Source organism: Agelaius tricolor, unplaced genomic scaffold (assembly GCF_023055355.1).
Source record: "Agelaius tricolor isolate 1412-34295 unplaced genomic scaffold, bAgeTri1.0.p SCAF_23, whole genome shotgun sequence".
Classification (NCBI taxonomy): Eukaryota; Metazoa; Chordata; class Aves; order Passeriformes; family Icteridae; genus Agelaius; species Agelaius tricolor.
In genome coordinates this window covers 2,543,651-2,568,245 of record NW_027269283.1, presented here as the reverse complement: position 1 = coordinate 2,568,245, position 24,595 = coordinate 2,543,651, and the positions used below count along the sequence as shown (strand labels likewise).

General features: G+C 42.6%; 1 protein-coding gene across 9 annotated transcripts in view; it reads right to left on the bottom strand.

Annotated features, from left to right (window-relative positions):
• PTPRT (protein tyrosine phosphatase receptor type T) overlaps nucleotides 1-24,595 on the bottom strand; it is a 487,791-nt gene that overhangs the window by 33,166 nt on the left and 430,030 nt on the right. For 8 of the 9 annotated variants that reach the window (XM_071446913.1, XM_071446918.1, XM_071446921.1 and 5 more), the window contains 4 exons: nucleotides 15,901-16,088; nucleotides 9,339-9,426; nucleotides 1,584-1,660; nucleotides 641-677 (listed from right to left, as the gene is read on the bottom strand). In XM_071446913.1, coding sequence (XP_071303014.1) covers nucleotides 641-677; nucleotides 1,584-1,660; nucleotides 9,339-9,426; nucleotides 15,901-16,088 — 390 coding nt within the window. The remainder of the gene's footprint in view (nucleotides 1-640; nucleotides 678-1,583; nucleotides 1,661-9,338; nucleotides 9,427-15,900; nucleotides 16,089-24,595) is intronic. The other variant, XM_071446915.1, reaches the window with a different exon arrangement.

Here is a 24,595-nt window from a genome sequence, read left to right as displayed (position 1 = left end):
TGCCCTCCTCAAGCAGGGTAAACCCAAGACCCACAGAGTCCCCTGTCAGTGTCCTCTCATGCTTCATGCACAAATGACACATTCTAGGCTGTGCTGCCACCTCTAAGTCTGTGGCATTTTCTATTCCTGCAGCTGAGGTTTTAAGTCTGAGTGCCATAAAGATCTTGGAAAATTCTATATCCTTCCCTGTTTTGCCTATATGTAGTAATTACATATCCTTTGAACAGAGAGAGACACAGCTCTCCCAGGATTTTCCTGGGAAGCTGTGAGAAAGCTCAGAGAAAGAATTACAACAATTATTATCTCAATCTCTGGCAGGCAATCTCTGTTTGTCAAAAATATTTACAAGAAGGAGTTGTCACTTCTTGACCAATAAATAGGTGAGAGAAGATTCCTAAAGGCCAATCAGGTCTTAGGTCCACCATTGTTTCTATAAGAACTGTGAATTTCTAAGAATAAAGTGTCTTTTCATGCCTTCTGATGATGGAGTCTCTGTATCACCTTTAGCTATCCCTAATACCCATATAACAAATTTTCAGATGTTCCCCAAAACAGAAGATGTCACCCCATAAAAAGCTCCTACAACAGTGTAAACCAGCAGTGGGTTTACAAATATTTAGACATTCAAGAGTGAACTTGCCTTGAGTTGCAATGTAATGGCGAGGCCGATGGTACCCCTGGAAAAAAAAGAAAATAGATGAGTGTCTGTGAAATCACAGCTCAGACAAAGCCCACCAGGGATTTGATACTTTCCAGGGACCAACTGCAGCCCTCTGGACAATGTATAATTATGTAATATATTATAATTAACTGGTTATTGAATGAATGAATGAATGAATGAATGAATGAAGGGGCTGGCCCTGAGGGATTTTAAGTAAGGGCATCTCCCTCAGATGAATAACACAATCTCTTCATGCCAAAGACAAGACAGGAATGGGGCACTTTTAAAGTATTTCCACAAAGAAACACAAATCCTGAGTTACCTGAGGGTAACACTGAAAACAGATAGGCAAAACATTGCATCTTCTTGTTTGATAAGAAGAAAGGTATGAATTTGTCTCTGTGAAAATTCTAGGGCATATTTTATCCTTTCAAGAAACTATTCTAAACATTTCCTTTTGCTGTGTCTTAAGAGCTGTGTTGAAGAAATGCACGCAGATTGGATCACTGTGTGTGAGACAGAGGCTGCTTTTCCAATGTCATTTTAGAACACTTTAAAAAAAGCCAATCTGTTTACACACATGCCTTCTGCACCACAACTTTGTGAGTAGTTGGCAAGTCTCTGATATCAACTAATGCTATTGTGAGGGGCTGATATTGATTTCTGCATCCATCATCTAGCCCACGTCCCACTTCTGCTGGTGGATCTGTCAAACACAGGAAATCTCCATCTGCCCAGATTGGTCAGACAAAATAAACTGGAGACTGAGAACCTTCTCCCTGTCACAACACAACGCTTGTACAACGTTCAGCTGCCACTCATATCACACCCAGAGCCTGTCCCTGTGTCAGAGGCACCACATTCAGAAGCAGGCTTGTCACAGGAGGGTTTGTTTGTCACAGGGGATGTCCAGGAGCCTTACGTCGATGTAATTGGCGTTGATGTAGTCAGAGTGAGGGTCCCCATCCAGCAGCTGCAGTCTCACTCTTGAGTGATCATCTGAAGGAAGGAAAGGAGAAGAAGTGACAGTAACGATAAAGAGGAGTTGCTAAGTGGCCTGGTGTATCTGCTGGCTCCTGCAAGGGTGGTGTGCTGGAATCATGGGATGGCCTGAGCTGAAAGGGACACACAAAGGGCAGCTCCTGGCCTCAAGAATCCCACCGTGGTAATTGAATAATTGAATACTTACAATAGTCAAAAATGGAATAGCAGCACATGTATCCCTGTTGCTAAAAGCCCTTTGTTTTGTGTTTAAAGTGTGATGTTTAGATCCTTAAGTTACTCATGCTCTGTATTCTGTCACCATAATCCTTATGGAGATTTGAGACAGGTCACAAATGCTGTCTGGTTTGGGAAAGATCTTTGCAAGGTGTATGTCCATGACAAAAGCCATTTTCCTGCTTGGAAGCTCCAAACTCCCTTGGCTTCATCTGATCTATGGAAACTGAGGCAAGAGCTAAAACTGACAAGACCAGGACATAATTAAATAGATCACAGATATAAATAGACAGAGATATAAAATTAAATAGACAGAGATATAAAAGATTAAGGAGGGTAAAATAACAATGAAACCCTCCAAATAAGAAATGGAAAAACCCAGAAACTGGAAGAAAATACAAATTAAATCAGAGCAATATTCCTTTATGCAACCCACAGCAGCAAAATGGCATTGAGGCAGTGTTGAAAAAAACCAACAAAATCAGAACTGTTCATCTTTTTGAGGAGATTCAAAGTTACTTTAGATAAGGCAATAAAACAGCAGAGATCAATCTTTTCATCTCCCAGCATGCTCCACAGCTCAGATGCAGAAAGGAACTACCCCAGCGGGCAGATTATGTCATGATTTTCCACCAGGGGAATATTTTGATCTTTCTATGGAACAGCTGGTGCTGGGCTCTGTCACAGGAGATACTCCAGAGCCAGGCTGCTGATGTGATTTGCTCTGGCAATCCCAGCACTGGTATGCAGTTAATTGCAGAACTGCTTCTAAGGGCCAGTTGCTTGGCAGAGGCCACTGGGTTATGGAGGTCACTGCTGGCCATGCTGTGCTCATTTTTAAATGATTTTTTAAAAGAAGTATAATATCGAGTCCATTAAGTTTATTTCCTCCCTACCAGCTCTATGGAGCATAGCTCTCAGTCAGAGCAGCATTAATGCTTAGCAGCACTTTGCAGAACACAGGCCTGAGCATGATTTACATTCAATTAAAAAGAATCATAGCAATGAAACGTAAAAATATGAGGTGTGATTCTGCAGTAACTCAGTCAAAAGGGGTTTAGTCATGTCTTAATTAAATGTAGAATCAGATAATAATTGTGAAGACAGATGTAGGAGCAGTTCTGAAAACCAAGACTTGGACATATATTAGATATTCATTTGGCTGTGTAAAGGAATGATTCCACTCTGTTCAGCCATTAGGTGAGATTTACACACCTAAAAAAAACCCACAGCCACATTGCTGTGTTTATCAAATCCCATATCTGCATTCAAAGAAGGTTCTGCACATGAATCCATCAAAAGCTCTGTTATATTTGTATTAATAAATATAACCTTTGTGGACACAGGGAAGGGGGAATATTTCTCTAAGTGCTGATGTTCCCAATTACCTGTGCTCAAGGCAGCTGCACAAGGAGTGGAAGTAAATCATGTGGTAAGACAGACAACAAAAGAATTTATACTCAGAGCAATTCACACAGACAGACAGAGAGCTGATTAAACCGGACATGTGGGTGAAATACAGGGAAACTCCCGCAGACAATTTCACACTTGCAATTCCAGGCAGCAAACTAAACTTGTTAGGAGCCACATGGGACAAAAGCAAAGAAAAAGTAAACCCTGGAGCAAATGCCTGGGAGGGGAACATTTACTGACTCCTCCCAAGAGAGCACCACTGTGGAAGTCTCAACTCATTGCAACAACAGAACCAAAAATGACGGGACCAAAAATTTTGAGACCAAAAACGTCCCCAATGACAGGGGAAAAGAATTTCAGGTTCATTTTTTGATGAGGGATACAGACAATGTCTGCAGCTGGAGTGCTCTGAATAACCCTGGAGGAAGCACCTGCCTCTCTTCATTTAATGGAGCCAAACATCAAAATTAAGGTTCAGCACTTTGAGCCACTCTTTGGATAGAAAGTTAAAGTTGGCAGGATGAAATACATCCAGAGGGAGCTGAATGGGGAAGACCTGGGAAGCAGGCTGAGAGCAGCTCCAGGATTTCAGGCAATTATGGATAATTATGGCTAAGGAAAAGATGCTCAGTAGGTGCAAAAAAGTGTTGTTGGTTTGTTTTCCTTTTCCCTCCTTCTTTTTAAAGTCAAATATGGGAAAAAAAACATAAAGGATGAAGAAATTTAACTGAGATTAATGCTATTTTTTTTGTTGTTTTTAAAAGGAGACACTCTGTTCTAATCATATTTTGGTACCAAATGAAAAATGCTTTAAGCTGAACTTTGCTTTCAGAGGACAGAATTCAAAATATTTCATTGCGTATTTTACTAAAATGAGATTAATTCCTGAGGGAGATTTATTGCTCTTCCAAGTGAGAACAGTGCAGCAGAAAAAAAAAAAATCTGTGTATATGTGAAGCACAGAAAATATTAATGATGTCTTAATGGTTTCTTTAACCTTGTTCCAAAGTTTAGGAGAACAGTCTGGATAAAAGTTCATAAAATAAGTTCCCTTGCAAATCTCTTTTTTCCACAAAAAAACTTTGGGATTTGACTTAAAAAAAAAAAAAAAGGCAAATTATTGTGCTCTTAGTAGTAAGGATCTTGTACTTAGGGTTTTTTGCCTACAGACTTTAAAGAGCTATTTAAAGAATAGCAAATGCATTTATTATCTCTTCTCCCAGTGGTTAAAACTTATTTCTGATTCTTCTCTTTATCCACTGGACTCCTCTAGCCAAGGACACAGAATTCTTGGCAGACTGAAATGAAAGCGTTGCTCAACTCTTCACTAAATTTATCAGGCATCATAGCCCTGTGTGTTGAAAATGGACTCTAAGAAACATTAAAAATGGAGGGTAAACAGAAAAAAAGAGTTGCATTCAGGACGACAAAAAAAAAAAAATCAACAAAAAAAAAAAAAAACAAAAAAAAAAAACAAAAAAACCTTAACAAATGTGTAAATAGTTTTATTTCTCCCTGCTTACTCCACTCCTTCTGCTAGTTAGCAGAACTCTAAATTTATATGAAGAGTCGTTTGACTGAAAATTGGTCTTAAAACAGACTTCAAAAATGACAAGAATTTCACTGAAAAGCTCTGTGCTCCCACTTTAGTGCAAAATTGTTACAGTTTTAAACTCCTGTCAAAATTCCCATTAGTGATCATTTGAAGTATCATTGCAATTTCTCCACGTCTCATTTTGACACCAGCACTGGATTAATCGCACACAACTTTCGCCATCGAAACATTTCCCAGCTCATCTGGACTGCCTGTCAGGCTTCCCCACTCAGGGCTGGAGAAACACACACAAATCTGCAGATTCACCCCAGTTCTGGGACAAAACAATGATTTATCCTCACTCTCTGCTCCCCTTTCTGCCCCCGCTGACCCTGGAGTGCGCCACGAGAGCCAGGCAATAGCCAGGTGGGATAAATCCCACCCTGACAGGGCCAAATCCCATGGGATATCCCACAAAGTCCATGGGATATCCCACAAAGTCCATGGGATATCCCACAAATCCCATGGGCTGTCCCACAGACGTGTAAGAGTTTAGGCGCTTCAAAAGAAATCATGGAATAAAAATGCTTGAAAATTGGAAGATTTCTGTTCTAAATCCAATCTGTCTCTGGAAGTGTCCAAGGCCAGTTGGACAGGGCTTGGAGCAGTGGAAGGTGTCCCTGCCCATGGCAGGGGTGGGACAGGATGAGCTTTAAGGTCTCTTCCAACCCAAAGTCTGGAATTCTATGTAGGTTTTTTTATTTCATGCCTTATCCCTGACTGTGGGCAAGAAGTGCTCTCCACCTGTGTGCCAGCTGAAAGCTTCTTCATCTCTTCCACCCCAAAATTCTCTGATTAATTCACAGTTTTCCAACCCAAAGCATATGGCAGTGAGAACATGAAGGAAATAAAGCAAATTTCTCCACTGTCTTTTTGTCCATAGCTCCGTAGTTTTTAGTGGACCATCATGAGACTTCAAATCCAGGGAAAAAAGAAAGGCACAGAAAGTTCTCTCCATCAGCTGAAGCAAAACACCATCCTACCTCTTCCCATCCTCAGCTCTCATGTGAGAGTTTTTATTCTCCCATAATGTAATGGCTCTAAATCTTGGCAAGATGGAGAGAAATCAAATAGAACCAAAGGTCCCTTATAGCTTCTGGACATTTTCTCTTCCCTTGTAATAGATTCAGCTCAACATCCCTCGCCCAACAATCACTTTCTGATGCTCTTTGAAGGTCTCAATATCTGGGCCCTAAAGCAGAATTAAATCATTTTGCTTTAGCACATAAATGGGTACACTGCCTACGCTTGTCCCCTAAAGAAAATCCTGGCATCTCCACGACCGTCTTTGTTTTTACAGCTTTATAAAAGTGCAGGAGCAAAGCTCATGGGCTCTGTTCATATAATAAAAGGTCCAAGCAGGACAGCTTCCTTCAGCATGGTAAGTCTGTCTGAAGCTTCCCACCATCCACAGTGGATTTCTGTGGCCATGCAGACCCCAAATCCACTGCTCAGCTTTTCCTTCCTTTCTCCAAAAACTGTTACAGATAGGAGGGAACTGTGAAAAGCTGGGAGAGCTCTTTGAGTTCTCCTGCCCCTCCTCTGCATGAACAGATCAGCTCTCAGGCTGGTCTGCAGCTTTGGTTTGCAAATGTAAGGAGAAGAGCAGGTGTTGGGGCTGGCAGTGTGATGTAGGTTTTCAGAGAGAGGCACGATGTTAATGGAGCTCTGGGAGAGCAGTGAGCCAGTAAAACAGTCCTGTAACTGTGCTGTTACCCATGAGGCTGTAAAGACAAGATCTAATCTGCTGTGATTCACTGAGCAGTGCTACTCATTGCAAGGGCTTACAAACCCACATTTTAACACCAGCCTCTGAAGCTGCTGCTTCAGAAGTCAGATCAAAACCTGACTTTCCAATTCACTCCCCAAAAGGCAGGGGATTTGTTGTTCCAGGAGGGATAAATGGTTAAATAAATAATGTTGATTGCCACATGCAGCCTTTTACCAAATAACCTGGTAGGGGCAACCAGTGCCTGCTTTGGGTTTCAGCAGCCACTACAACTGAAGTACAACAGAACAGCTCAGGGTGTAACTGTGTTCCACCTCCTCTGCCCAGGCTTTTGCCCAGTTTGTACCCACAGAGCACAATTTGTTTTCATGACCTGCCTGGAGGGAAGCACTGCCCTGCTATTCTCAGCTCTGCTCTCCATCCTCTGCTCTGGCTCCTGCCCCTGACTTTACTCAGGGAGTTTGCCCAGCTCACCCAGCAGTGGGGTCTGGCTCCAGGCTCAGCTGAAAACTCTGCAATGGTTTTACAAAATATCACATGAATTACATGCTCCTTCCTTAGGCATCCTTCTTTTCTTCTCTCTTCCAAGCCTTCTCAATATCACTATTGTATATTTCTAAATTCTCCTTGCTGTCTTTTAAAAGAGCCCTTGTCTCCTTCTCAAACTCTTTGTTCTGATAAATATTTGAAGAGAAGAAAGCCCACTCCACCCTCTCAGCCCCATTCCCAAATCTTTCCCAACAGTCCTCAAACTTGAGCTCCTTTTCTGGCACTTCACACCGTGCAGATTCTTGTTCCTTAGCTCTGATTACATTTTGCATTCCCTTATTCAAGTTCATCACCTCCCATCTGCACTGCTGCTGTATTTATATTTAGAGCTAAAAGCCTCGCGTCACTCTTCGTTAGACAACAATTTGTCTTTGTGAACACCTTCTCTTTAGATAACATCCCATTTATCTTCCTTGATTTTGCTTCTTGAACTCCTCACATTTCACTTGGAGTTCAAGGTTTTCTTCATGACCATCTTCAACATAAATGAGATGGAAGCTTTTGCAGTTTTGCCTCTTTTCACCTCCTCTTTTGAATTATGCCAAGTGCTTCCTCAAAATCATACAGAGAAACAAATCCTTTCACATTTCCTTCCTCATATCATACCACAGCACTTCCACTTTCAATCCAGTGTCTATAGCTGGATGATTCATCTGTCCTAGACTCATTTAATTGGAATTAATTGTATAGACAGGTGAGCAGAGCCTCTGTCTGCACGTCCCTCTTTGCCACTGGGACACAGAAAGCTCACAGCAAGGTGGAGCTGGAATTAAGGGAGACAACTTCCATGCTATTGTAACACTCCAGTACTGTCACTCCCATTTCCCACATGGATAAAGAACACTGGTGAACTTGGTGGCCTGCTCACGAACCACACAAAGCCAGCAGCAGAACTGGGATCACATCAGGGCTCACAAACTTCAATCTTTGCTTCCAGATTCCTTCATCTTTACCATGGGGCCCCTGAACTGAGATGTTCTACGTCATTCCCCAAAAATGGCACATGAATCACTTATCTCAAGGCTTCAAAGAGAGGGGCAGTGATGTGTGAGGCAAGGTTTCTTTATGAAGAAGTTGGGGTTTTGGGTCAGTTGTTGTTGTTTTGGTGCTTTTTTGGTAAGGTTTTTTTTTCTGATTTTTAAAATTTTTTTTAGTAAAATCTATTTGTTCTATAAGAAATACATTTTTAACCCAAGAAAAAAAAATATAGTATAAAATGTATCACTCAGCATAACTTAATTTTGCTCTCAGAGCATTCTATAGATTTTCCCAGTCATGAAAATCTATGGCACATTCATTTATATTCTGATTTCTTATTCTGATGGTTTCAAGCTTGGCTTCTCCAACTTGATTCAGCTCAGCAGCACTTGAAAAGAATTAATTCTCATACCTCCTCTCCCCAGTCATTATCAGGAATAATGAAACACTGGTTAACTGCCTGGAGAGCTTCTGGAAAGCTCAGCTTTGGAGAGAAACTTTGGAAGAGGCTCCACAAATATCTGACAAAAATGAGGAAGGTGAATTTAGTCTTGCTTTGAATAATAAAGCTGTCCTAAACGGTTTTATGGACTCTTCCCTGCCCTGCAGTTCTGCTACATATTGATATTCCTGTAACATCAACAGGAACTGATCACTGAAAGAAGTAAGCCAAGAAGTTTTAGTGCATTTTCAGTTGCCTTATTATGATCCTGAGGCAGAAGATCAGCTTGTCCCACCCTTCAAACCAGCTCTAGGGACCAGCAGTGACTGCTCCACTGGTTACTGACCACAAGGAAGGAGAAAACCTGGCCTCTGAGCCACAGCTAAAAATCTGATCTGTCTGCAGCTCCTCTCTTTTGTGGCACTGGAAACTCTGGGGTTTGTAGTGAAAATAGACAGAAAATGGACATCACCACATAAAAAGTGACAAAAGGATTTAGCCCTTGAGCTACAAACCTAAAGCAGAAAGCAAGGCAGGTAGAAAATGTGTAACATCATGCAAGGATGTTATGAAAACTAAGGATTAAAAAAAACCATGAAATAAAATAAATCCTAGGAATAAAGCCTGTAACAAATGGACTGAACACACTCAGTACTGCTAGCCAGCTCTTGGTGAGCTTCTCAAACACACCCTTCTCCACAGCACACAGGTAAGATGTCCCAGGATGCCCAGTTTAATGTGAATTTACACCTACAGGAGATTATGTTTCCATATCTGTTCTTGTTGCGGTTCTCATCTTCCTTGGCCGTGTCCCAGGACGCCGTCTGCCCCTCGGGGAGTGCCTGCAAAATAAACAATAAGGGAGGGTTTAAATCACCTGGCCAATGCCTTCAGGTGGGGGAAGAGACCTAAAGAAGAAGAGGAGGCAAAAATAAAGGAGCTGCATGATTCAGTAGCTGACCAAGGAAACAGTGCTGGTGAGGACAGGGCACCTCCACTAATGGGAAAAGCAGAGCTGGTGCAGACCATTTGCATCTCTTGTCCTCTGCCAGCCAAGAATCATTTTCCTCCTGCTACTTCACATCTAAAAAGATCAGGGGAATTTGTTTATGGTTGCACAGTCACAGGTTATCCTCATTTCTCCTGTAGAACAAGACTTGGGGAGATTTCACTTGAGCACACCTCTAAGAAAACCCAGTGGTTGAAACCCAGTGCTCGAAACCCAGTGCTCAGCCTTTCATATTTAAGCTGAAAATAGAGTGGTTTCATCTATTTCTGTGTTAATAATGGGTGATGCAATGCAAGCCATTTGCTGGATTTCTCTGGGGAAAGATAAAGCAGCTCAGGGTTTTAGATCATGTATAAGAAAGAGAGGAAAAACGAGGTAAAGCATGCTCATGAAGCACAAGAATAAACAGCCATTTTCCTAAAATCTGCTCTTTCAGATGAGCAAGGAAGAGGGAAAGGAACTGGCAGCACACAGTGCCACCCTCCCTGCAGCTCAGCCCTACAACTGTTCTGCACACCCTCACATGAGCCACTTTATCCTGGAGACGTGGCCAGGAGGGATTTTCAAGGCAGAGCCTGGAAAGCAGAAGTTGGAGGATGGTCCTGCCTTTCTGGGAATAAACATGAGTGAAGAGAGCAGCCCCTCCTGAACTGTCTCTCCTCCCAGATGTACCCCCTAACACGATTCTACATCACTAAAATCATCATTGGAAGTTTTATTATTTCTTGCCCTTGGGGAATTACAGAGGGTTTATGCCACAGTTGTTGCAGAGTCACATCTGCCTCAGCCAGCAGCGGGTAGTTTGACACAGCTGTGTTACAAAATGAATTTATATTCATCTTCACAAGCCACCCAGGTCTATTATGTGCCTGAATGCAACAGCAGAGAGATACAATTAGGATCTACAACACTGGTGTTACAATTAAACTTAATATGAGCAAACCCCTGGCAGAGCAGATCGCTGTGAATTTCCCGCAAAGGGTTCCAGGACAGAAAATGTCAGGCACTGCAGCACTGCCACGAGCTCTGCTGACAAAGACAGGGACACTGAGTTCCTATTCAAAAGCCCAGGAGAAAGAGTAATAACTCTGTAATTGGTGAGGGCTTTGATCACACATATATTTCCTTTGCAGACTGTTGTTTCCAAAGAGCAGCTCATCTTCTGAGGAAAAACACCCAACCAAGAAACTCACACACAACCAAAAAAAACCCCTCTGAGTGAAAGAAAAGAGGTGAAGAAGGCTCATTTTCATCTTCAAAGAGCAAGGAAAAAGGTGCCTTATTTCTCCACTAATATCGAATTACAGCAGATTGACCAGAGAATGGCAACTGCCATTAGGTGCCTAATCAGAGCTATCTGAAAAGAAAAAGAAATAAAAGAAAATCCTTTCTCATGACTTCCACATGGGAGAGAGAAGCTATCTTGGCTAGAGAAAATATATTCAGGTCCAATAAATCCCTTTTCAACAAACCATATCCTTTCATTTGATTTGAACATGCAATTCTCCACTGAAATTGATGTTTTTATATTTGCTGATGGAGCCTCCGAAGATTTAAGAGTCCAGGATTTTTCACTGCATTCAATACCACAGAAATCCCTGCTTTCCAGAGAACTGACCAGCTCTGAAGGGAGGGAGCACAACTCTGGTTGGTGATGAGCACAAACCACCTTTGCCCCTTACATCCCCACTTTTATAAACATCAGATGAACAAATTGGAGGAACTCCACGTACGACCCAAAGAATTTGCCCATGAGATCCCAAAAAATGCAGCACCAAGAATTGGAACTACATTAAAAGGAGAGAGAAGAATATGGATTATAATTGGCTTGCATCCCAAAAATGAGGAGCATGGCTAATGCCTTGTTCCTTCAGGTTTTTATGGTACAATAAGTATCTCTATAATTGTGAAAAGAGTCCTGCTTCTATCTGCATTATCAGCTATGTTAAATCAGGACAGATCACTCAGGCACTGGTATTTAATCCATTTTTTCCCCAGGAAATTCTCCCCCTTCTTTCTTTGACTTGGTAACAGAAGACTTTTAGTGTTCAAAAAAATGATACTTGATTTTTAAGCTTTTCCTACTTCTAAAACTCCCTAAACTTCTCTTAGAGAAGTTTTATGAAATCTATATTGAAATATCTTCCCACTAGTGGAATTTAGGTTACAGTGAAGCTTTTTAAGCTAAATTGATCTAAATTTTAGCTGAAATTACAAGGATAGATCTCTCAAAGTCAGCTTCATCTCAATCAAGCTTCCTAAGCACCACAGCCCAGCCCAACTTAACTGAAGTGTTCCCATTAAACGAGGCTTGCAAGCCAATTTGAATTCTGGATGGATGCATTTAGTTAGTTTGCTGTTTGCTTTTAATTTAGATACAAAAAAATCTAATCCTTCATTTTCACTGATCCACCTCAATGCTGCACTTTTGCTGCCAAAGGCAACAACATCAATTCAAAGCCTTCCTGTTCATCCCAAAGTGTGCCATGGAGCCCTGGCCCTCCCCCTGAAGCCATTCCCTTTGCAACAGTGGTGGAAAAACTCTTCCTACAAATCTGCTGGGAGCCAGAATTAAAAATTACCTGGGCTAAAAAAACATAATCTGAAAAAAAAGGTATTTCAGCCATTCATTTTGCAGTGTCCCATCACAGCCCGGACCATCAGATCTATTCTTCTGGCCACATGCAAGGGTGTAGGCAGAAATCAAAGGGTTAAAGTCCAGAGGTGAATTCCACAATCTGAAGGCTCTCAGCACTGAGATGTTTGAGGAAAGGAGCCACAAAATCTAAAATAACTAAAGAGTCTCAGTAATGCAGCAGGAGAATGTGCATTAGTGACATCCTAAATCATAATGGAAAATGAGTCTGGATAATTAAGCCTATTATCTCCTTAGCCAGTAATTGGGGCTTGCAATAAGTCTGTGGGACTGGTCCCACAGCTCCCAACAAATCAGAGCTGATATGTTCTGGAAAAGGAACTGGTGACATTTAAATGTGTCCTGTTTAAATGTTTATGGCTATTCCCAACCCCAAACAGTGCTATCTACACCCAGCACCGCTGACAGATTTTTCTCCTCTGCTCCTTTTGTTTTATCACCGAACAGAAGCAGCAGCCAAAAAGGCCCCAAGTCCCACTTTGCCCTCAGGTGCAGTGTGCAGCCCTAAAATAACACAGACAGGGAGTGCTGACAGATTCTCCCACTACTCACACCCGGTTAACACTCATTCAACACCAGCACTCACACCCCTCACACCATCCCCTCCACTTCTCAGCTCCTCCTGGAGCTACCAGGAATATTTTTCTAGATGCCTTCAGCAAAACAAGCTGCCTGTGCTCACACGTGTAGGTGCAGGCATCCTTTAAACAAATATGGAATGCAATTTCCAGGTTACTCGGCAGAGATGGGAAGGCACAGAGATAAGAGATTGTCATGTGTGACTGATATGCTCCGTTCAAAGTGATTTTTCATGAGACTAAAATTATTTGGTAACATGTCACTAAACAGGCTGCAATTTATGCTATCAATTTGCAAAGTAAGTAGAAAATCAGCTCCTTAGAAGAAAAAAAAAAAAAAAAGAGCATATTTGGAGGTGACACTGATATTAGTGTCTGAAAACACACTTTAAAAGAGACATCAAATTCTTTCTCGAGATTTTATCAGCTGCTATGCAAAGCCAATTTTGCAGCTCTGTGCTCCTGCAGATGCCAGGCTGAGCCCCCACTCACAGGCAGCTCAAACCTCCCACCTCCCAGGAGCTCTCCTGCTCCCTGCCACCCTCCCCACTGCTATTTGGAGCTGAAGTGCTGCCTCCAGCCCATCTCCAAACCCAAACCCCACCGTGGAAAACGCCTGCATTTCTGGCTGGTGGAAGGGTGGGACAACACAGGGGATTTGTGAGCTTGTGGCATTCTCCAGGCCATTCCTTGTAAAGAAAGGAATTCTGCAAAGCTGTGTAATGCCATCATCCTTACATACGTCTGCAGACAGAGTTTTGTGGGGAAGGCAGAGCTCGTGGAGCTGAAAGTTGCATTGACATTTTTCATGCTAATGTGCTATTTTGATAATTACCCATGCCAGCACCAGAAAATTACATATATGCCAGCACCTGTTTTTCTTCTTGAACATCAAGAACTGGGTCTTAGGGCATCTCTAATTGAGCTCAATGTAGTTTTGGGTACTCCTCATGGAAATGGAGGCCAAGGGGTGGCTGAGTAAATCTCCTCAGAGAATTATTAACCTTTTTCAATATTAAACAAAGCCCATTATATAGGTAGCTTAATTAGCATGCTTGATTATGGGGCAAGAGTGCCTAGACCTGGTTAACATACAGTTCCAGAAACATATTCTATGACAGCTTTTGATCCCATATGATTAAAAAAACACTCCCTGATGAGGACCAGGAAAAGACAGGTTCCCAATTACAGCAAACCTCAGCACTGAGGACACAAACCTCATGGACTCATACTTGCAGGGTGGAAAAGTGAGCTGTTTTCATTAAGTAACTTATTTTCACAGCTGTTAAATTATTTTTAAATAGTTTTAATGCCACTATGCATATTAATTTCTTATTGCCTTCCCACGAGCTTACTACATTCGTTATAATTATCATTTGCTAGAGCTGAGTCTCACATATGTTTGATGCTATTTCCCTCTTCTGTTTGCTCTGCTCTAAATGTGTTTTCCTCTTCCAAATCATCCCCAACATCATGTCTTTTGGTCATGTGGATTATATTCCTGCTCGTTCCAGCTTGCAGGGGGAAGAGGTGAGGGAAAATAGGGCAGCTTTCATTTTTTCCAGCATAGGTTTTACTCATCTCCTCACATGGAGTTGGTAGAGGATGTCAGCCAAGCCTATTCTGAGCCAGAGGTTTGATCACATTGGAGAATTTCACATTTGTTTAAGCTACACAAATACCTGCCTATGACTTGAAAATTGTGCACGAGGTCATTGCATGTTGTTGTTCTATTATTTCTCTGGAGTCCCATAAGGATATTATCAGACTTCTAAAGTCCATACCTCTTTGGCATATTCTCATGGCTGCAGATCTTCACTGACTCCTCCTGCATGCTGTTCTTTCTCAGTTTAGGGCTCCTCCAAGGCTCTCCCTGACTGGCCAACCCACCCCCTTTTATTCCAGTTATCTCCATTGGTCACAGCTGCAGCCCAGTTAAGGACATGGCAGCTGCAGCCCATCAAGGACAACCAGGACCTCTGGGGCAAAGCCTCTATACAGATATTCAAATACAATACATTTCCTCTACTCTAATTGCACTGTGATTTCTTGTGATCAGTTATGAGAGAGGAGCTCCCAAAAAACTCAGGCAAAACCCCTTCCTTTTCTCACAGCCTGGCTCACACTACTCAAGGAAAACATCCATAAGGAAGGGACTGTGGGGCTGCATGTTCAGCACCTGCTGAATATTCACTGTCTGCTCTTTATGGGACAGAGGCATGGGCACAGGGTCACCCTCTTACTGCTGTAGGGAACACCTTCTCTTTGGACTAGAGGGCCTGCAAAGACTGACACTGCTGCAAAACCCGGCCCTCAAAACCAACATCAGAAAGAAAAGGATTAGGAGAGTGAATTAAGGGAAAGAAGCTCTCAAAACCAGCTCCTTTCCCAAGCTTCTACCCCTCATGAGTGCAACTTCCCTACTCAGTTGTGAAAAACGCCAATCACTTGTTTTTAAAAATTTAAAAGTCTCATAGTAATAAAATGGTTATAAAAATAGTAATACAATTAGAGTAATAATAATTTGGGCAATTTGGATTAGGACAGTATAAGACAATAGAAACAAAGAGTTATGGATGTCCGGGTACCTTTTTCTGGGCAGCGTAAGTCCAAAAAAGGACCCACGTTAACAGAGGATTAACCCTTAAAAGCAATAACCTGTTGCATATTCATACACCTCATAGATGATGCATAAATTCCATTCAAACACAGGATTCTGTCTGGTCAGTGTCAGCTTCTTCCTCTGAATCCTGACAGCGCCTTCAAGCCTGAGCAAGGCAGGAAGAAATTTGTTTCTTCTGATAAGAGGGCAATAAATTCTCTTTCTCTGAAAGACTGAGGTGTCCTGTGGCTGCTATCTCGCTGCAAGTCCTTTCTTAAAAAAAGTATCTTAGATAGCATAGTTTCTATTTTAACATTATGTTATAACCTAAAACTATATTTAACACACTACTTAACACAGCATAACTTTCTAACACAACACATACAATATTCATTTGAATATTTGCAAAAACCCAACCATAAAACAGGCATTTTTTTCCACATCAGTCACGTCAAGAAAGGCTCCTCTCACCTCATACTCCTCCTTGAAGCCGTAGCCCTGTCCCCTCTTCATCTGGGTGATGTGCTGCAGCAGGTCTGCCACTCGGATGGCGGGCTGGAACTGCCCCCGGGGGTAGGACATCTCCACGGGCTCGCAGCTGCGGTACGGGTGGGTCTGGATGGTCAGCGTGGGCTGGGCCAGCTCCCCATGGCTGCTGTCTGTGGGGAGACAGGGGGCAGAACAAGCTCTCAGCTGCCTGATTTTCCCAGTTTCGTCCTCCCTCTGTTTATTTAACACCACCCCGCAGGCTGGTGCGGGCGAAAGGAAGTAAAGAAATGAGTAGAAAACACGGGTTTATCTAAAGTGCCAAGAAAGACTAAATCATGCTTGAATATTTTTTTGTGTCAAGCAGACAAACCCAAAATGACAGGGAGAGAGTGAGCAGCCAGTCAGGTTAACAAGGATATGGTAAGCTCTCCACAGCAACTCCAACAGAGCTCCTGTCTTCCCAAACCTGCAAAGAACGTGGCTCAGAAATACACAGAGATGAGCAAGAGATCCAGGCAGGATTTGGGGTGTACAGCATGAGATAACTGAGAGGGACCCCAGTGAACAGCAAGGAAATGATTAGCATTTCAAATAAGTCAGGATGCTCGGGCAAAGTCAACTGTTCTGCTAGTTCAGGCCTAAAATTTTGTATGTCAACAACAAAGATGTAATATCATCAGGAAAAAAAAAATAAACCAGCGTAAAAATATAGTTATCTTGTGTGCAGAAATTTAAATTTCAGATATGTAAACTTAATAGAAAAGTGGGTCATTTTGAAAGAAGTGAATCTATCACTGTGCAGATGGAATTGCAACTTCATATCCCCAGCAAAACTCTGTGTACAACAAAATATTCCCAGTGAACTAAGAGAAAAGAAATAATAACTTCAATAACCAAACAATTGACTATAACAATCTTTAACAACAGGAACTCAAACTAAATGAAAAATTCAATGACTTATCTAGCAGAGCTGTCCAAATTTAAGTATTTGGCCAAATATAGCACTGGTTTTTCCTAGGACTGCAGGGATCTGAGATGCTCAGCTCCTTTCACACATAAAACCTGCATAAATTCTTTCTGGCCTTACCCAGACCAAGGTATTAGCAAACAGAAAATGCACCTCCCTCAGATTGTTCACAAAAGCCCCTTGAGCTTCCATACACAGGGTTTGTTTCTTACAGCAAGTTCACTGACAAAGAGCTGAGACACCACCCCTTGAGAGCAGCACTGCGTCCATGTTTTTAAAGGGATAAAGAATAAATAAATCAAATTGCAATTTCAGGGTGATTTCTGTGAGGCAGAAATAATCTTGGGATGCTCTTGGAAACATTGCTCTGCTTGAGAAACCACTGTGGTGTTTGGGCAGGGGCTGCCCATGTCCCTCCTGCAAAGGTGGGCAGGAGCAGAGAGCTGAGGGCATCCCACTGTGTCCTCAGCACAGATATGACAAATAGCAATTCAGCTGGTTTATTATTAGATTAGGGGAAGATGTGAAAGGAGGGATATGCTCTGTTTGGTAGCTGCAGGACTGTGAGGAGATAGGAATGCCAGCAGTGGACACTGCTGCAGGGCAAGCTCATCAGCAGTGGGACATCAACACGGCTGGGGCGTGAATTATCAGAGATGCTGAACGCAGCCTGCTCCTCTGAAATAAATTAGCACAGTGATCATCTGCTTTGAGGATTAAACTCTGAATTTAAGGATTTCTGAGTCCCAGGTTCTCATAAACACAGTCACATTCCCAGGACACTCGGATTTACAGAAGTACGGCTCAAGCAAAGCAACCCTCAAACACAAAATGTGAATAAATTTGGGATTTAAGGAAGAGTAACATTCAAAGCATTTGTATAATCATCCCTAATGCTCTGACTAATGACAGTATGAGAACTCTGAACAGAGGGAATTTCAAGGCTTATTAATTCCCCTAGTTGGATTCGCTTTCCCAGTGCATCTTTGCTCCCCTATTCCCTATTAACCTCCTGTAATGAAAAGGAGAAGATTTTTATCACGGACCATTTCCGACAGACGTACTATGCTTAATTTTCCATCATTAGGTTTAATACAAACCCAATTTCACAATTGGCTTCTCCGAGGAACCTGCAAGTAATGCCACATTTTTATCAGCCCCAATTAAAAAACATTACGAGATCCCAATTCAAGAGGGAGCCTTAAAACTAATGTGTGGTTCTGGTGCTAATTTGGGCAGGGCACACGCAGAGCACAGGCGACTTGTAAAATGGAGCTCAGATCAGCCAGCTGCTTTGCAGGCAATTACTAATTTCTCTCTTCATCAGTTCCTTTAATTCTGGTGTACTTGGCTTTCTTCTCAGAGTAATGTTTCACAGGGAGAGGTGAAAGCCAGGAAAATGGTGGCTCGTTCTTGCCACATGACTTCCCTTAAGGTAGGCACTCATGGTGTGGAGGTGGGACTAGAAGAAGGTGCTCAGCAGCAAAGAGGGGTCTGTCTCAGGTCTTTGAGTCCATAGTGACAGCTGGTCTCTTGGTGAATGAGATAAAAATTGGTGCAAATCCCACTGATTGTAGGAACAGCTCTTGTGGCACAGAAGCTCAGAATGGTTTGAGCTTGGAAGGGACCATCTCATCTCAATATCCCAGGTTGCTCCAAGCACCATCCAACCTGGTCTTGGACACCTCCAGGGATCCAGGGGCAGCCACAGCTTCTCTGGGCACCTGTGCCAGGGCCTGCCCACCCTCACAGAGAAGAATGCAAAGTATGATCTGTGGCAGCACCAGCACTGTTTGTGTGCCTTAAACAGGTGATTCTGCTTGAAGAAAAGCATCACACAATGTGGGTCACCCCCCTCTCCACCCTGGGACACACAACTGAAACTTTTGAGGCCATCACCTCCTCCAGTCCTCTGTGACAAACACATCATGCATGGCACCTGAGCTACCTGCAAAAAAATCCCAACCCCAACAGCAGCAGCAGCAGCTCTGGACTCTCAGTTACTCCCACCAGCATTTTATCTAGGCCAAGGAAAATGTAGCGGGGCTTTTCTGGACACAAATTGCTGTGTGTGAGCTGAGCTTAACACTTCCATGTTCTGCTAATAAAGGCTGGTGCTGGTTACACGTTGTTCCCTCTCCAGCTAATCACCCCAGAGTGTGGAGCTAAGCGCGGTAATGAGGCGCTCGGCGAGGCCGGCACCTCTCAGGATGTGTTTGCAGCCATCCTGTGAACAATTCAAAATGCAGGTGGGAGAGCAGGTGGCAGCAGACTAATCTCTCACTAGGACAGTCAACCAAAAGAGTCTTTGGAGGGCTGGCAAGCAGGCTTTGCTTTTCCTTCTGTGTGCAGCTATAAGGCACATCTCATTCCTTTTGGCACCATTATTACTGGGAAAGACAACAAAGATTCCAGCAAAGTCAGGCTGCTGCTTTAATTGTTGCACTAAAGGCAAGTTAAAGAAGTTAAAGTAATTTTCCACAGTCCCTTTCCTCTGTCTGCTTCTCACAAACATTTCCCCAGTCCCCTGCAAATGAGAATGACTTTGCAGGACAAATTGGCCAAGGCTTTGCACTAAATTTTTGGCAGTGCCTATAAAGCACGTGTGCCTTTGGTGAGTTTTCAGTCAGAAAAGCAAAATGGAAAAATAGTTTTTTGTTTTGTTTTTTTTTTTTTTTTTGTTAATGGGAAAGTTGCAGGAAAGAATTCACTCTAATACTCAGAAACTACTAAATGTGGAGGATCATGCATCAGGTGTTTTTTAAATTATATTTCATATGCACATTTATCCTACTCATATGTCCTTGTGCTTTTGATAGGAACACACCCCACCACATTTCACTGCATTCTAAAGATGGAATACCATTCCAAGAAATAATTCAAATTAAAACATTTCAGGAGGTGGTGATTCCATTCTGACCCCCAAAATTGTGCCAATGGTTAATTACCCTTGCTGACTAAACATTTCTTAATTGCAATTTGATTTTGCTTAGCTTCGATTGCAGGCACTGAATCTTATTATACCTTCTGTTAGATTAAAGAGCCCTCTGAGCATTTGTAATCCTGACCCATGCAGGCACTGATCAAATCACTTCTTCAGCCTCTCTTTGATAAAGTAAATCAATTGAGAGCTTCTGAAGTCTCATTAGGGCAGGCTGCTCGGGGCTCCGGTTCCTTCCTAGAACAATCTCCAATTTTCCACAGTTCTATTTGTGCAGCTGTAAATAAGGCAGGTATTCTGCATGTGGCTGGGAACATGCTGTTGATGACAGGATTGCTTCTAACATCAGCAGCTTGTGACAGCAAAGGGTGTTCCAGCTTGTTTGTTAACCCTTTTCAGTGCCACTCTCACTCCCCATATTAAGATGTTGGCCAGCTCGGATGTTTTGATTCTGGCATTTTCATGATCCCCCTGGATCCCTGGAAGTGTCCAAGGCCAGGCTGGACAGGGCTTGGAGTAGCCTGGTCTAGTGGAAAATGTCCCTGCCCATGGCAGAGGGTGGAAGGAGATGAGCTTTAAAGCTCCTTCCAACCCAAACCATTCTATAATCAGCTTGAGAGTTCACCTAACACCCTGACATTTTGTAGAAGACAGTAAATTAGTGATTCCCTGTCTCTTACACAACTTGGCTGATTGGAAACTCTTCAGGCCTCTCAGCTCATGTGTTTAGTGTGAAACTGCAGACAAGCAAATGTAATAATGCTGACCTCACATATTCTCAAATTCTCCCTGCCTATGAAATGGTGCTTTTTGTGAATGTCTTTGCTGGGGAAATAATCATGAACTTGCTGAAATAAACCCTGAGGTCTTATTGTGCCAAGAAGTAACAGAGTCCAGCAAACAGAGAGGAGCTGGAGCAGGGGTCACTTCAGTGGAATCTTCCCCCATCTGATGAGCAGCCTTGACAGTGAGTTATTGCTGCTTGCCTGCTGCTGCACCTCCTTGTGTTCTGTACTTCTGTGCTTCTCAGACAAGTAAAATAAATATGTTTGCCTCCACAGAAAAACTGATGAACTTCTCCATAAATGTCACAGATAAGATGAAGAGCAGCTGAGAAATTAGATTGCCAGTCTGGAAGTGGCTGTGTATGATCAGAGCCCTGTGCCACATCCCAGTACGGCTGCTGGGAGGGGTCCTGCTCACCCAGAGCACCTGTAGGGATTAAAGCTTTAGATGCCTTTATAGAGATCATTTGTTTTGTAAACATAGTTAGACTGAGAAATGGATATCTGGGCATGGAGTATGATGTTGTGCCTGACCAGAAAACTCAGCCATGCCTTTCCCAACTAACAGCAAAGCTTCACTCCTGTGTCATCTTCTACACTGCAGAAGCTTCTCTCCAAACTTTTGCTTTAAGGTCCACAAATTCCTCCTGTGACTAAAATGACAGGGCTATCATATCTGCTTATTTTTTTTTATTCTCCTAGCCTTGGCAAGTGATAAGATGCGATACGACACCCTTTGCACAAAATAAATTATGTTTGGAGTGGTGTTTGTGATGGATTTAATTACACACAGAGCCAGTCTCTCCACACTAGAGCAAAGGCTGTCAATTCTTTGACATCTTCCGAGGGTGACTAGAGCATGGCTAATACCTCTTCCCTCTGCACCAGGGATATGGTGCAAGATGAAAAATAATTTGCTTTTTTGTGTGTGTCAAGGCTTTATTATATGATAAATACCCAGCTCTAATATTCTATCTACAATACCAGCATGGTATGGCAAACTGAAGGCAAAACACCATTTATCTAATGATATCAAATGAGCTCTGAAAAGGCACATTCCTTAACAAAGCCTTCTGACAGCAGGCTTGACAGAGCACAGAGGATGCACCTTTCATTTCAAAGGCATGAAGAAGCCACATGTCCATAATTTTTTTTAAAAAGTAAGTATTTTTTATCTAGATTTTAGAACTTTGTAAGAATTGCTTGGTTAACACCAAGCATAAGAGTATTCTAATCTTATAAGAGCATTCTAATAAGATATTAAAGTATTCTAATATTATAAGTGTATTCTAGCAGAAGAGTATTGTAATCTTATAAAAACTACTACATACATTTTCTTCATCAGGTAACATAGAAGAAAATGTTAAAGATGCAAAGAAGATGCTTTGGTGAGGTGGGCAATGATTTGGGATTATTTGGTAGAGATGTAAATGTGAAGCTCTTTGGATGTGTGGAGCTTACCAAGCCAAATCTCTCTTTGCCTCCTTGGTGAAAAGAGGCTGCCAGACCAACCCACCTTCCAGAGACATTCACTTACAACTGGAAAATAACTGGAAACTTCAAAACAGCACATGAAACTACAAGCCACTAAAGACTGGAAGAGAGGGGTTTCCAGCTCTGCAGGCAGGAAGAAATGTAAGAGAAATTCAGCTCAAGGCCCAGCCTGCAAAGGTCTGAACCTTTGGTGCTCACTCTGCTCCTGACAAACCCCAGCACAGAGAAATGCTGGGAAAACCTCTCCCACAGCTCCTCATTAGAGGCTGACTTGGCCTGGAAGGCTTCTGATGCAACTGAGCAGGTCAAGCCATGGAATTTTTGAGCATCCATTGCATAAAAATCACTCATCCCCCAGTAAAAAATCAGTTAACAGAGGCACCTGCTAAAGCAGCAATGCTGGCCCCTTAACATCTTTGAGTTATTCAAAATAGGCTGGGGGTGTACACACAGCACACTGATTGGGGTGGGCAAAAAAGCTACAGAAGTCTAAAATCCATGGAAAAATCTCTATGGCTTTCTAAGCACAGCCAGTTTTTGTCTGAGACCTTGTGTCAGAGAGCTCTCTCTGCTCGTTCTGCCCATCTGCAGGCACTAAAATCCCTGTCCTGTCTGGAGGGTGGTGACTCTTGTGAGGATCCTCATGAGCAGCTGGAATAAGAACAAGGCTCAATGTCCTTTCCTGCTGCCAGGAGGTGCCAAGGGAAGGACATGCTGGCTCCCCTGCAGAGATCCCCTGATGAGATCTCCTGAACATCTTCAAGAGCTACTGGACATGAATCTTTCCCCCCAAAATAATCCCTAAAGTTGTGCTACCTCATCTTCAAGTGAAAATCTACCTCATGTATTTTTTAGTGTTAGATATTCCTTTCTCTAGTGAAGTTGTTTGAGCAAAACATTTAAAATGCAGAGTTGTCCACAACTGGAAGAGAAAATGGCTTCACAAAAAACATTAATAAAAAAGCATTAATCAGGAATTGAGATAGAGGCAAATCCCAAATCTCCTGTATCTTACATGTCACAGCCAAGCCTAGGGAGCCATGCAATGCTGCAAATCTAGAACATTTATTAGCAGAAAGCATAATAGATGGGAACAAACAGTACTGAATTGCAGGTACAGATATTGGTAGTGGTATGACTAATCCCTTTTCAAGATATGTTTTTCTTCCCTGGGAATTAATATTAATAAACATCAAAAATTAAACTTCTTTTGCTCATACAGCAACATCTAACTTCTGATGGATTTGTCTGAGAAACCAGAATGCCAAGGTTATAATTTGTCTGCAAGTCACAAGATAGAAATTTCTCCAATGTAAGGGGCTGTTTCACAGGCTGTTAAATTCAGGTGGAACTGGGACAGTGACCAGTCTGTGTAATTCATGTCTTAAAAGTGCTCTGTACTTAACTTCCCATGTGTAAAACAGGGATATCAATCCTTACACAGATATAGTGCTTAGTAGAAATCTGAAATATTTTTAAATACATAAGTACAAGGCTGGTTAGATTCCTACTTCCTCTTTTTCATCTATAAAATTTGGAGTTTTAGAAGTTTTGTGGGCTTTGCTGCAGCGGGAGAAGCACAGAGGGAACCTGTTCATTACTTCTTGAGCTTCAGAGTAGCAAGAGTGCAGTTCACACCTTAATCCTGTCAGGGCAGAGGGGGGAAAACAGCTGCCCAAAGAATGGCCAGGTTTTCCCAGATGCCAGACTGAGAGAGTTTGAGATCTTCCACCAAATTGCAGGTCAGGGCCTTGTTTCTAAAGTACAGCCAAAAGAGAAACCTGCCTTTGGGCTTTTCTGTTGATGACACCGAGCCTCTGGGAAATGAGAGCAAACCTTCTGGGAAATGGACACCTTTCCTTCCCCACTCCATTCAGAGGCCTCATTCCTTGTCATCAGCATTTTGGCAGGCAGCAGGATGGATGTGTGTGTTGTGGCAGCCCCTCCAAGCCTCTGTGACAAGTGAGAACCAAGGAACAGCCACTGGTTGTCATTTCCTCCTGGTCTAACTGTGGCCCTTCCCCATGTTCTGAGTGATGTTTGAAGCAGTCACAGTAGATTACTGTGTCTGGAAGGAACATTTATTGTGGATAATCCAAAATTATAAATCCCACTGGCTAGATTCTGATCAGCCACACATCATCTTTCTGCTCCACAGAGGAAGAATTCATAAATCAGACAATCAGAGAGTTTTGGGTGAGACGGGAACTCAAAGCCCATCCATACCACCCCTTACCAGGGGCAGGGACACCTTCCACCATCCCAGGGTGCTCCAAGCCCTGTCCAGCCTGGCTTTGGACATTCCCAGGGATGCAGGGGCAGCCACAGCTGCTCTGGGCACCCTGTGCCAGGGCCTCAGCACCCTCACAGGGCAGAATTCCTTTCTTATAGATATCTTATAGAGCCACAGAACAGCCTCTGCCTCTCAGGACCTTTGTTATCCTCTCAAATCCATACCTGACTGCCTGAAAGATTTAGCATTTAACTCTC